The sequence below is a fragment of the Aquarana catesbeiana genome, linkage group LG04 (assembly GCF_042186555.1).
Source record: "Aquarana catesbeiana isolate 2022-GZ linkage group LG04, ASM4218655v1, whole genome shotgun sequence".
NCBI lineage: Eukaryota > Metazoa > Chordata > Amphibia > Anura > Ranidae > Aquarana > Aquarana catesbeiana.
Genome location: NC_133327.1, coordinates 641,266,233 through 641,278,884, shown reverse-complemented (window position 1 = coordinate 641,278,884; position 12,652 = coordinate 641,266,233). Strand labels below are relative to the sequence as shown.

The following is a 12,652-nucleotide window of genomic DNA, read 5'->3' as shown; positions in this document are numbered from 1 at the left end:
ACCAGTACTGTTTATAGCATACCTGTCCAATGCTCCCGGATGCTGGAAATCGCTGATGTAGACACTGCTACTCCAGTCATCTCCACTTGCTTCTGGGTCCCATGCCAATCAGCTGTCCTGTTGCATTCTGAACACAGGAGGTTGGCCGCTCTGCATGGGTGATATTAACAGAATGCTTTGTGTTTTTTCTTAATAAAAGCAAAGTGCTTTATGATTGGACAAGGAGAGGTTGGGGGGGTGACCTCACACTTTCTATCTTGTCTAATCAGAGAGCTCTTCACATTATATGACGAAATTCAGCTGTGAATGGCTTTTGTGCCCAAGCATCTGATCTCCTGTGTTCAGAATACAGGAGGGCAGCTACTGTGTGTGAAACCCAGAAACCAATGAAGGTCACTAGAGTAGTAGTGTCTGCTACACTGATTTCCTGCTTCAAGGCATTGGCTGGGTATATAGTAATTGCTTGGTCATATGGACCCAAGCTGAACCAATGTACTGTAGCTATGTGTAAAATGCCCATATCTGGAGTTCATCTTTAAGCAGCAGCCAGAGGGGTGCAGAATACAGATTTACACTATATGAATAAAGCGGAGACGGGTATTTGGATACAACTTTCTCGAATCGTCTTCCAGGGCAGCATCTGAGAGATAGGCTCCTCCTCCCTGAAACAGGAAACACATTAGTCCACCATTATAAATTTCACAGTCTTACCTGCGTGCCTCAGTTGTTTGTGTTTCCTCCGGACCCACAGGAGCTGCAAAAGAAACGTTTATTTTACTTCAGTCTCTGTGCTAGTTGCAGGAGACTCCCTGCCAGCATCCCATCCAGCCCAGCGGGCCTTGGGAGGGCGAGCAGGGGCAGCATATTTGAGCAGTATTGCGCTGCCTGAGATTTCACCCCTACAGAGGGGTCTGCAATCATCCCCCCAAGCTGCAATAATGCACTGACATTTCCCCCATGCTGCTGCTCAAGGGACCTACTGCAGTTTTTTCACCAGGGAACTCCATATGCAAACTCTGGCAACATACTCCCAGACATGAAGAGCGTACAGTGGTGTGGGTGCATGGATGCCTTACCCCCTGATTACAGCCGCTGCCGCGCCAGACCGGTAGGTGCCTCACGGCTTATTTTTTGTTCCTCTCCTACCCCCGTTATGTCCACACCCGCCGCCCACTTGATTGCCGTTTTTTTTTGCCGCGATCAACGTCCTCTACACACCGCAAAACAAGCCTCTCCTCATGGAGGCTTGGTGGGGTGTACCAAGATGGCGCCAGAGACACTTCCGGGTTAGCTGCCATTTTCCTGGAGCCTGCTTCCAGGGATACAGAATGGGCTACGGTTACCTCACTTCCTGGGGCGGGAATTTAAAAAAAAAAAAAAAAAAGATTTTTAATAATAGCAAATATATCAATATACATGCATACTGCAGCAGAGTCCCCCTCCCTATTGGGCCCAGAAGGGAGGATACCAATTGCAGCGGCATGTGCAGGTATATCCACCAACCTGCACGGGGTCAGCTGGGGGCGGGGCCAGAGCTTAAGCAGGAAGCAGTTAAAAAGGCCCCTCTAAGCAGAGGATCCTGGTGGCTGACCATGTCTGACACTTCTCCACCCTGCCCTGCAGATCCTGCAAGCCAGGACAGCTCCAAGGTAAGCCAGAATACTCAAGAGTCACCTCTGTCTTAACCTTACTGTAAAACTGCCTACTTACAGGCAGCCTTTACCCGCCTACCTCATGGGGACCTTTTTTGTGCTTGATTTCAGGCAAAGACCCCAGAGGAAAGGGAAGTGGAAAGCAACAAAACATGTGTTTTGTGCAGCCACCGGTTTTCCCCAGAATGGGAAAAAAAAAACCCCTATATCAAAAATGTATAGACAAAATGGTGGCCAAAGAATCGCAAGGGTATCTGAAAGATCTGCTCAGCTCTTTCAAGAAAGAAATACAGAGCACCATGGCGCCTCTACGCTCAGCTATTAAAAAGTTAGAAGCGCCATCAAGCGTCAGTCAGACCAATACCCCGTCTACCACCGGATATGCGTTCCTTCAGGGAACAGACAGAACAAGAGGATTTGGATGAATCCGAATCGGAGAATGAACTTTGCTCAGACTCCAAGGAAGATGCGGTTTCAGAGGGCAACATTATTTCTATCAGGAGATACGAATAGCCTTCTAAAAGCCATAGCGGACACGCTAGGTATTAAAGAACATAAATCCGCAGAACTTACAATACATGACAAGATGTATAAAGAGCTACAACCCAGAAAGCCTAGTACATTCCCTGTACAACAAACTCATAAAGATATATTTAAAAAAAGAGTGCGAAGACCCAGAGAAGAAACTCTTCATGCCAGCCACAGTCAAACGCAGACCCGTTTGCAGAGACGGACACCAAAACCTGGGCTAAATGCCCCAAAGTGGATGGTTCTCTGGCAAAAGTCACAAATAAATCTGACTTGGCCTTTGACGACGCCGGTACCTTAAGTGACCCCCGTGCAAATCCGGCAATAGCTTCCACCTGCACAGCCCGGACTTTATCAATCTGGCTAACCCAGCTTCAAGAACTTCTGGAGAGTGACACACCTAGGGAGGGCAGCACAATGGTGTAGTGGGTAGCACTCTCACCTAGCAGTAAAAAGGGTCGCTGGTTCATATCCCAACCACGACACTACCTGCCTGAAGTTTTCATGTTCTCCCTGTGCCTGCATGGGTTTCCTCCAGGTACTCTGGTTTCCTCCCACACTCCAAAGACATGACATCCTTCCACGGGAGACATTTATGGCGACCATAGACCTATAGGATGCCTACCTACATGTCCCCATAAAGGAGGGTCATCCAAAAATTCCTGAGGTTCGCAGTACAAGGGCCAGCAACTACGCCGCACCCTCAATACACAGCTCTCCTTTTTGGCATCTCCTCTGCACCAAAAATCTTCACAAAGATAATGGCAGAAGCGTTAAAAGGTCTAAGACAACTAGGTATTGGCATAATACCATATTTAGACGATTTACTGTTCTTTGTGGACTCAGCAGAGGCCCTAGAAAGCAACCTGTGCACAAGTATGGCCTATCTGCAAAACCGGGGATGGATAATAAATGCAGAAAAATCACAGATGACCCCAAGCCAGTGAGTGGTATATTTGGGCTATATGCACTGGACTCCAGACTAACGAAAACCTTCCTAATGGAAGAAAAGAACGAAAAAATCACACAGGCAGTAACTTTCCTAATAAGGACCAACGCCATAACATTCAGACAAGGTAGGACTGATGACGTCCTCTTTTCCAGCTATCACCTGGGCACAGATTCACATGAGACCTCTACAGAACTACATTCTGTCCCAGTGGGATGGCAGCCACTCATCCCTAGACAGGTCCTTTCCTGTTCCAACCACAGTCAAACTAACACTACTATGGTGGCTCAATCTACTTCAATACATCAAAGGACGCAAATGGGCCCAATCCAAGCCAATCGGGATCACCACCGATGCCAGTGCCCTAAGCTGGGGGGGCACACTTGGAGGGCCTCTGCTCACAGGGAAAATTGACCTCCAAATGTCAAATGCGTTCAAACCAGCAATACAGGGGAGAAACGTAAAGTTACAATCGGACAACGTCATGACTGTGGTATACCTAAACAGGCAAGGTGGGTCAAAGTCCTGAAGCTTGATGAAGCTGACGGAGAAAATCCTACTATGGGCAGAATCAAACAAAGTCAATATCAGGTATCTATCTGAAAGGAACAGACAATACGCTGGCAAACTTCCTGAGCCGGAAGACCATAAAACAGACGGAGTGGTCTCTGAACCAAGCGACCTTCGCACAAGTCACTCAAAAGTGGGGAGTACCCGAGGTAGATCTATACGCCTCCAAAGCGATTGCAAAATCACCAACATTCTTCTCTCTGGACCCCATAGATAGCAACAGCGGCGTAGACTCCTTCAACCAGAGCTGGGTATGGCAACTATGCTATGCATTCCCTCCAACTGCCATAATACCAAGGGCGATTCAAAAAAATAAAGGCAGAGAGAGATCAATGGTGATACTAATAGCACCACACTGGCCACAAAGGGCATGGTTCAGCCACTTGAAAAACCTTAGCATCCAGCCTCAGCTGACACTGACGGACCAGCCAGATCTCCTATCGCAGGGCCCAGTCAACCACCCGAACCACAGAAGCCTGAAGCTTTCGGCCTGGGTACTGAAGGGGTGAGACCTCAGAACAAAGGATTGTCAGACAATGGGATCGATACCATCCTAAACAGCAGGAAGCCCGGAACTAGGGCGATCTACGAGGAAGTGAGAGAAAAAAGTTTGTCTCCTGGAACAGAAACAAACCATATTCCAAAAGAGGAATAATCCCAACAATCCTGGATTTTCTACAAGGTGGAGCAGACAAAAATATTTCCCCAAGTACGCTGAAGGTACATGTTGCAGCACTCTCTCCTCGTTCATAGACACAAGACTAGCAGAGGACCCGCTGATAAAGCGATTCCTGATGTCACTCAAAAGAGCTAGACCAGCCAAAATGAATAGAACTCCAACTTGGGACATGCCCACAGTACTTAGAGGATTTCTTTCCCCTCCATTTGTACCGATGGAAGATAGCTCAGACAAAAACCTCACCTTAAAGACTGTACTTTTTGTGGCCCTAGTATCAGCCAGAAGCGTGAGCGAAATCCAAGCACTGTCTATAATGGAACCATACTGCCTAATACATTTAGACAAAATAATTCTCTCTCCAGACCCGGCCTTTCTGCCCAAGGTCCCCTCAACATTCCATAGATCCCAAAATATCATCATACTTTTGCTTCCAAAAACTATGGCTAGCGAAAAGAGACACACTCACAACAAACGCGATGTAGGAAACATACTTCGAAAGAACAAAGGATTGGCAAAGAACGATCTCCCTTTTTTGTCCTTTTATGCAGGAGTCAACAAAGGGAAACAGGCTTCCAAGAATACCATCAGCAGATGGATAAGAATGGCCATACAGATGACCTATGAGGCACAAAGCCTCACTCCGCCAAGTGGGATCAGAGCACACACTACCAGAGCCTGGCCTACCTCGGTTGCAGAGAAAGCAGGGGTAACTCCGGAGCAGATCTGCAGGGCAGCGACATGGTCGAGCTTCAGTACCTTCGCAAGGCACTACCGCATAGACCAGCTGTCTGACTAAGACCAGGCACTTGGTCGCAAGGTGCTCCAGCTTCTATCCCCACCCTAGTAAGTATTGCTTGATACATCCTCTCAGATGCTGCCCTGGAAGACGATTCGAGAAAATAGAGTTAGGTACCTGGTAACTTTTTCTAAGAAGTCTTCCAGGGCAGCACTAGTTCCCACCCTTGAAAAGACAAATACTAAGTACAACGGGGGAGCTTTTAAGATTTACTGAGATTTCCTTTGGTGCTTTAATACAAATGAGGCACGCAGGTAAGACTGTGAAATTTATAATGGTGGACTAATGTGTTTCCTGTTTCAGGGAGGAGGAGCCTATCTCTCAGATGCTGCCCTGGAAGACTTCTTAGAAAAAGAGTTACCAGGTACCTAACTCTATTTTCTGTTCCTGGAAGGAAAACAATGAGCAGGAGAGTAATGACCTCGCCAAATATCAAAGGACTAGCAGACAGAGGTACAGTGCCTTATGTGATCTCCCACAGGGGAGCAGATGTACAGCTATGCGCTCAATGGCACAGGAAGTGCGCTGCTGTTTCCCTATAAAATAGTGAATCCTCACTATTTCGTGTGTGTATGTGTGTGTGTGTATGTGTGTGTGTATGTGTGTATATATATATATATATATATATATATATATATATATATATATGTGTGTGTGTGTGTGTGTGTGTGTGTATATATATATATATATATATATATATATATATATATATATAATATTAATTAGGGCTGTTGAAATTAATTAATCGCCGAATCGATGCATTGGCATTCGACCGTCCACGATGCGGCATTGATTATTAAGGATGACGTCATCCTCGCGCCGCGTTATGCCCCGCCTCCGTGACCGAATGGAGCCAAGAGCCGCGGGAGTACGCCGCGCCGGCTTTTCCCGCTTGCTGCCCCTGACTGACGTTATCCCCCTGCTGCCCTGCAAGGAGCGACGCTGTGCGGTGGCTGGAGCTGCTGCTGCTAAGAGTGGCGGCGGCCGGCTTGTGGAGCACGGAGCTCCGAGGAGGAGAGTGGAGCCGTGGCATGTCAAGCCAGGTAAGGGGGCCGCATGGAGGACATCTCTGCTCTTCCGCCCCACCTCTACACAGTGAGCATGCAGATAGGGCAATAAAACAAAAAATTGTGTGCAGTGCTTTGTGGTGATAATAAATGCACAAAAAAAAGTCTTAAGTAGTGAATAAATATAGCCCTGAAATATATAATCTGTGATCTGATTAAAATAAATCTTTTGTGTATTCAAAGTAATTCCAGTGCTGAGTGTGCTCTGCTGTGTTTAAATCATTCACCAGAAATCAGGAATGATACAGAAGAGGCTTCCTTCTGGGACGACAGCCATGCAGACCAATTTGATGCAGTGTGCGGCGTATGGTCTGAGCACTCACAGGCTGACACCCCCCACCCCTTCAACCTCTGCAGCAATGCTGGCAGCACTTATACGTTTATTTCCCAAAGACAACCTCTGGATTTGAAGCTAAGCATGTGCACTCAACTTTTGGTCGACCATGGCATGGCCTGTTCTGAGTGGAACCTGTCCTGTTAAACCGCTGTATGGTCTTGGCCACCATGCTGCAGCTAGGGTTTCAGGTTCTTGGAAATCTTCTTATAGCCCAGGCAATCTTTATGTAGAGCAACAATTCTTTTTTTTCAGATCCTAAGAGTTCTTTGGCGTGAGGTGCCATGTTGAACTTCCAGTGACCAGTATGAGAGCGATAACACCGAATTTAACACACCTGAGATATAATATATATTCTATATCTGTATTTTTATCTATCTAATACTTTGTTAAAAAACAGTTCCTGAATAACACTTTTTTTTTTTTTTTTTTTTTTTTTTCCTACTTTTTAGTGTCGGTCTTCAGTGGTCACCTGAACTCCACCTTCTACATAAAGTCCAGTCTCAGCCCTGATGGCCAGTTCCTGCTCAGTGGCTCTAGTGACCACAGTGCTTACATTTGGCAGGTTAGTGTTGTAAATTCTGCTGTACATCCTCCAGATGATTGATACAGTGGGCATGGGGAAGGAATCTGTGTTGAATCAAAGGGGTTATTAAGTTTTTCTCGGTCTTAGACCGACCATAAATGGTACGAAAATTGCTTGATTCCCCCATCAACACAGTCAGTGTTGATGGGGGAATACTTCCCATGGAGATATATAGTGTTCACCCAGCAGGGTGGTGGTGGGAGCCATCCCTGCCGGAAGGATATAGTGATTATTGCTAGTGGCTATAGCCGCTGGCATCGCATGGAAAATCTGACAGATTGGCTGTACTAAAATTGATGAACTTGGGTACAATCAGCCCGACCATACATGGTTCGAATCTCGGCCGGTTCTTGATAAAATGGCTGAGATTTGAACTGTCTATGGCTGGCTTTACTGTTGAACTTTGGGAAAATGTAATTTTGCGTTAAACTGTGTTTTGTTCCAGCCTATTGAAGCCCTTCTGAAATTTCCCCGGAAAAATCTCTGGCCTAAACAAATTCTTTCTATAATTTAATTTTATAACATCATGGCGGGCATATAAATATAATCTACTCATGCTGACTGTTTCGGAAGCCAGGATGGGTGTTTTGCATATTCACATATATTTGTCTCCTAAACCAGACTTCCCAAAATGATTTGTGCCCACCCCGCTTTCACAGTCCGTGGGAGCCATGCTGTTTGTGACCACCCCCACCATTGTATCCAGACACACGAAGCGCCTTTTTTATAGCAATTTTTTTTTTTTTTTCATGAGAAACCTGGGGGGCTGCCACCACTACTCCCCTTCTGGATAAGTTACACTGACCATCTGGGTGCAATCAGGTTTGCATTGCTGATCTCTAACACAGTTGTTCAGGCCGGAAAGCCAGAAACTTGAATTTATTGTATCTGCACAATAGGGAACGAACATTTACTGAAGACGTTTGCAATGGCAGTCCGTTTGCAGAGTATGCAACAATGCTTAGCACTGCCATCATGCTTATAAGCAGCCTGTGTATAACTAATTCAGATGTTCTTCTCTATAGTGGTGGAGAGATGGGGGTTGCATCCCCCTGGGTGAAAAAATAAAAAGTTGACCTTTTTTAACAAAAATGTTTAAAAATCTAGCATTTATTTCTGTACAAATGATAGTCGAAGTAGTTAAAGGGACTTTGTCATGATTAAAGGGGCTTATAATGGTAATAGCTTAGCTGTCTCTGGATTCAGTCATTGAAGCTGGTGCCAGTATGCACTAAGCAAAGTCTGAGTACATTCAGGACATTTTAGCATTCTTTTACTAAGCTGGTGTTGAAATTGTGAAATGAACATGACAGCCAGATAACTAGCATTTTAGAAGGTCAGTTATGTAAGTTCATGTACCATTTTAAAATTTGTTGCTGACTGGAAAGTTTACCTTCCCACCCTCTCTATACAATGTACATCGATCTGAAAGTGTAACTCCATCCTTTTTAAGTATGTGTAGCAACTGATCTGTTTATCCTGTCAAGCAAGAGCTTAATTCTTCAATCTTTTCTCTGGATCAATACGACTTCAGGACACCTGAGAAGTCAGGGGAGGCTTGACTGATATGTTATGAGACAGTTGCTAGAGAGCAGTTCCTTCCCATAAGAGTCTGGCATGGTTACAGGATAACAGAAGGCCAGTCACCCAGGATTACTGGCTCCAGCCAGTCACCTGTGCTGTACTTTTCAATTAATCTTTGCTGTATGTGATGTGTGGGCTGTTCCAGAACGCGATGCTTGTCAGGGGCGTCCTGAAAATGTGGCCTCTGTCAGGAATTTATTACTAAACAGATATTTAGATGCCAGTGGGGGTTATTTACTAAAACTGGAGCCCTCAGAATCTGGTGCAGCTGTGCATGGTAGCCAATCAGCTTCTAAATTCAGCTTGTTCAATTAAGTTTGGCAATAAAACCTGGAAGCCAATTGGTTTCTATGCAGAAGTGCACCAGTGTGTATTATATGTAATTGTGTATATAAATAATTACATATAATACACACTGGTGCACTTCTGCATAGAAACCAATTGGCTTCCAGGTTTTATTGCCAAACTTGAAATATATGTATGTGTGTGTGTGTATATGTATATGTATATATATGTATATATATATATATATATATATATATATATATATATATATATATATATATATATATATTATTTTATATAATTTTAATCCAGTTCAAAAATATATCTTTAAGTGATTCAGGTGTTGCTTATTTCCAGTCCAGGAGAAATTTGATATATAAAGAGTATATTTTGAGTTTGACTTTCATGCTGGTTTACCTGATAAGGGATCCTGACAGATCTGAAACTGTTGTAACCTTATGAGGTTTTAACTCTTGATAAATTTATAAGGTGCTACAAATTGGATGTGTGTGTATGTATGTATGTATGTATGTGTGTGTATGTATGTGTGTGTATGTATATATATATATATATATATATATATATATATATATATATATATATATATATATATATTCTCACTAACAATTTGCCCAACGCTTTACAAGGGAGGCAATACAGCAAAAATACAATTCAATACAAGAGTGTTAAGCCTGGTACACTTTTATTTATTTTGTTTTTTTCGTTCAGCTCAGTAGGCCTGGATTAAAAAGACAACTCAGGAGGAGCTGCTGTATTAACAATACACACAGTGTACAGCAATCTCCCCTGTTGTGCTATTGTGTCCCGTCAGGGGGGTGGGCTCTGGTCAGCGCTCTGTCATTGGCTAAGATCGTTGATCAGTTGCCAATCGGCAGACCTTTTTCGGTCATGCTCCTTCGACAGAAGCTGGCCCAGCTGCAGGGGCCAAATGTCGGCCAGTTTCTATTGAACCGACCAATGCCGCCCAACATTCAGCCTATGTGTACTAGACTTGAGGGCCCTGTTCCTGTGAGCTTAAAATCGACTAGGGAGGGGCTGGTGGAACAAAAGGTAACACTGTGAGGGATGAACTGAAGGGAGAAATAGGTTTGGTTATTGGCTGAAGACAGTATAGGCTTCCCTGTGAAGGTAGAGTGAGCTATTATACAATCTCGATCATCTATAACCCCTTGTGACCACAGACAGGTAAGGTGAATAACATTGATTATCTTGCAATGGCCTCTGAAACGGGGTGGAGATATATTGGGCAGCAAGTGAACATGTTGTCCCTGTAGTTGATATGAAAGCAGAAAAAAAGGGGCAAGCGTAAGGATTTGAGACTTTGACAAGGGCCAAGATGTAATAACTAGACAGCTGGGTCAGAGCAACTCTAAAACTGCAGCTCTTGTGGGATGCTCCTGGTTTGCAGTGGTCGGGGCCTACCAAAAATGGTCAAAGGAAGGAGGACCAGGTTATGGACAGCCATGGCTCATTGATGCACATGGGGAGAGAAGGCTGGCCTATGTAGTCTGATCCAATTTAAAGAACTACTGTAGCTCAAATTGCTGATAAGTTTAATGCTGGTTCTGATGGGTGTCAAAAAATAGTAAATCAGTTTGTGTATGGGGTGGTGTAGCTGCAGGCCTGTCAGGATACCCATTCTGACCCATGTCCACAGCTAAAAGCACCTACAATGGGCATGTGAGTATCAGAACTAGACCATGGAGCAATTGAAGAAGGTTGCCTTGTCTGCTGAATTCAAGCATGGTCTGAGGAACAGAACGAGTCCAAGTTTTGTTTATTTCGCCTCAATTCTTCCAGATCTCAATTCAATCGAGCATCTGTGGGGTGTGTTGAAAAAGCAACTCTGATCCCATTGAGTCCCCACTTCACAACTTACAGGGTTTAAAGGATCTGCTACTGATGGCTTGATGCCAGATACCATAGCATATCTTCAGAGATCTAGTGGAGTTCATGCCTCGACTGGTTATGGTGGGTGGTCATAATGTTTTGGCTGATTGGTGTAAATGCATGCATGTACACACAGCTGGTCCTTGACCCCCTGGGTTCACGCGATCTAGATGAAATGGAGATTGATAACATCTAGTGGAAAAGGATTACTGCAGGGACGGGGGCGGCAGGGCTAGCTCTGAATTGTAGGAAAGTATTGTAGCAAAAGCTGTGTGTGGCTGCAGATTGAGTTCTGTAGTTGCTGATTAGGAATGCTTAGTGGATGCACTGAAATACAGATAACCATTGGCAGGTGGCTGTACAGATCTATGTATGTTATGTGATGTAACAATTGAATCCTGAAATGTAAAATGTGGAAGTTGCAGAATTATTTTTGGAGTCAATTTTATTTAGTCTTAAGATAGATGCCAATTGTGTAGACCAAAAAAAGTGTTTAAAGTACAGAATTGCCTCCTTAACGTTGCTGCATAGTTAACGTCTCGCATAACTCTTTTTTTTTTTTTTTTTTTTTTTTTGTGGGGGGGGGGGGCACGCCGTCACAGTATAGCGCACCCTGTGCAGTCATGTGCTGTTGTCATGATCTCAGCATGACACAAGAGGTTTAATGAATGGATGGGTTTTGCTTGAATTCTGGGTTTAGGACAGCTGAGCAGTTGTTGAGGTCTCTGTCTCCTGATCCTCTTCTATCAACACTGAGAGTGTGTGTGTGTGTGTGTGTGTGTGTGTGTGTGTGTGTGTGTGTGTGTGTGTGTGTGTGTGTGTCAGCTGGGAAGCAGATGGCTTCTGCACTCGGCCACACATGTCAGCAGCATAGTAATGCTTTCACACGTCCCCTAAATGGCTGTCATAGTAGTCTAATGATTTAAAGGAACAGAAGGCTAAACCAGAACTTTGTGGAAATATGATGTAATAAAGATATATAATAAAAGGTTTACGGAGGTATTCACATTGATTGGGCTGTGCTGGCTGGGAACCGGCTAATTGCCTGCTGGTATTACGGTCTAGTTGGCCTTCAGTGGCTTGGAGTAACTTCACTTTCATTGCATTAATTATTATACAAAAGTGTGTTCACAAATGCCTAGTTCACATCCTAAAAACGTTGAAGCTGTTCACTTAGGCCTCATGTACAATGCTGCTGGTAAACCGACGTTCAGAGGCAGTTGGATGCTTTTTTTCACCTGCCCCTGAACTCATCCAATGTTATCTTATGTGTACATAGGTTCGTTTTAATGTCGTTTTTAGGCAGTTGCGTTTTTATTTTTATATTATTTTTTGAGTTCAGATGCCGAAGTTTGAGACCCCAAGCGCGGTAACTTGTGTTTAGCCGCATTTCATTTACAGGCGTTTTTTCATTTTTTGCTCACACACTATGCCTATTTTTACCATGTGTTACACATGTACAAAGTGTGGATTCTTTAAAGTGTTACGAAACCCAGGACCCTGCATTTACTATATCCGGTCTCCCACAGTACACAGAACATGGAAATGTAATTATTTTAGTAAATATAAACTGCTAAATACCTTTTCTCATCGTATTGATGTAGAATTATAATTCTAGTTGGTCCCACAGCAACTAGGTCCATCCAGAGAGATGCATTTGAGTCCCACAGAACAAAGTTCACAGGATACTTTCAACAGGTGACAAAATCCA

General features: G+C 44.1%; 1 protein-coding gene across 1 annotated transcript in view; it reads left to right on the top strand.

Moving 5' to 3' along the window:
• The window catches only part of DTL (denticleless E3 ubiquitin protein ligase homolog), a 63,937-nt gene that overhangs the window by 34,985 nt on the left and 16,300 nt on the right, over window positions 1-12,652 (top strand). Inside the window, exon 11 of the mRNA XM_073628410.1 lies at window positions 7,028-7,140. Coding sequence (XP_073484511.1) covers window positions 7,028-7,140 — 113 coding nt within the window. The remainder of the gene's footprint in view (window positions 1-7,027; window positions 7,141-12,652) is intronic.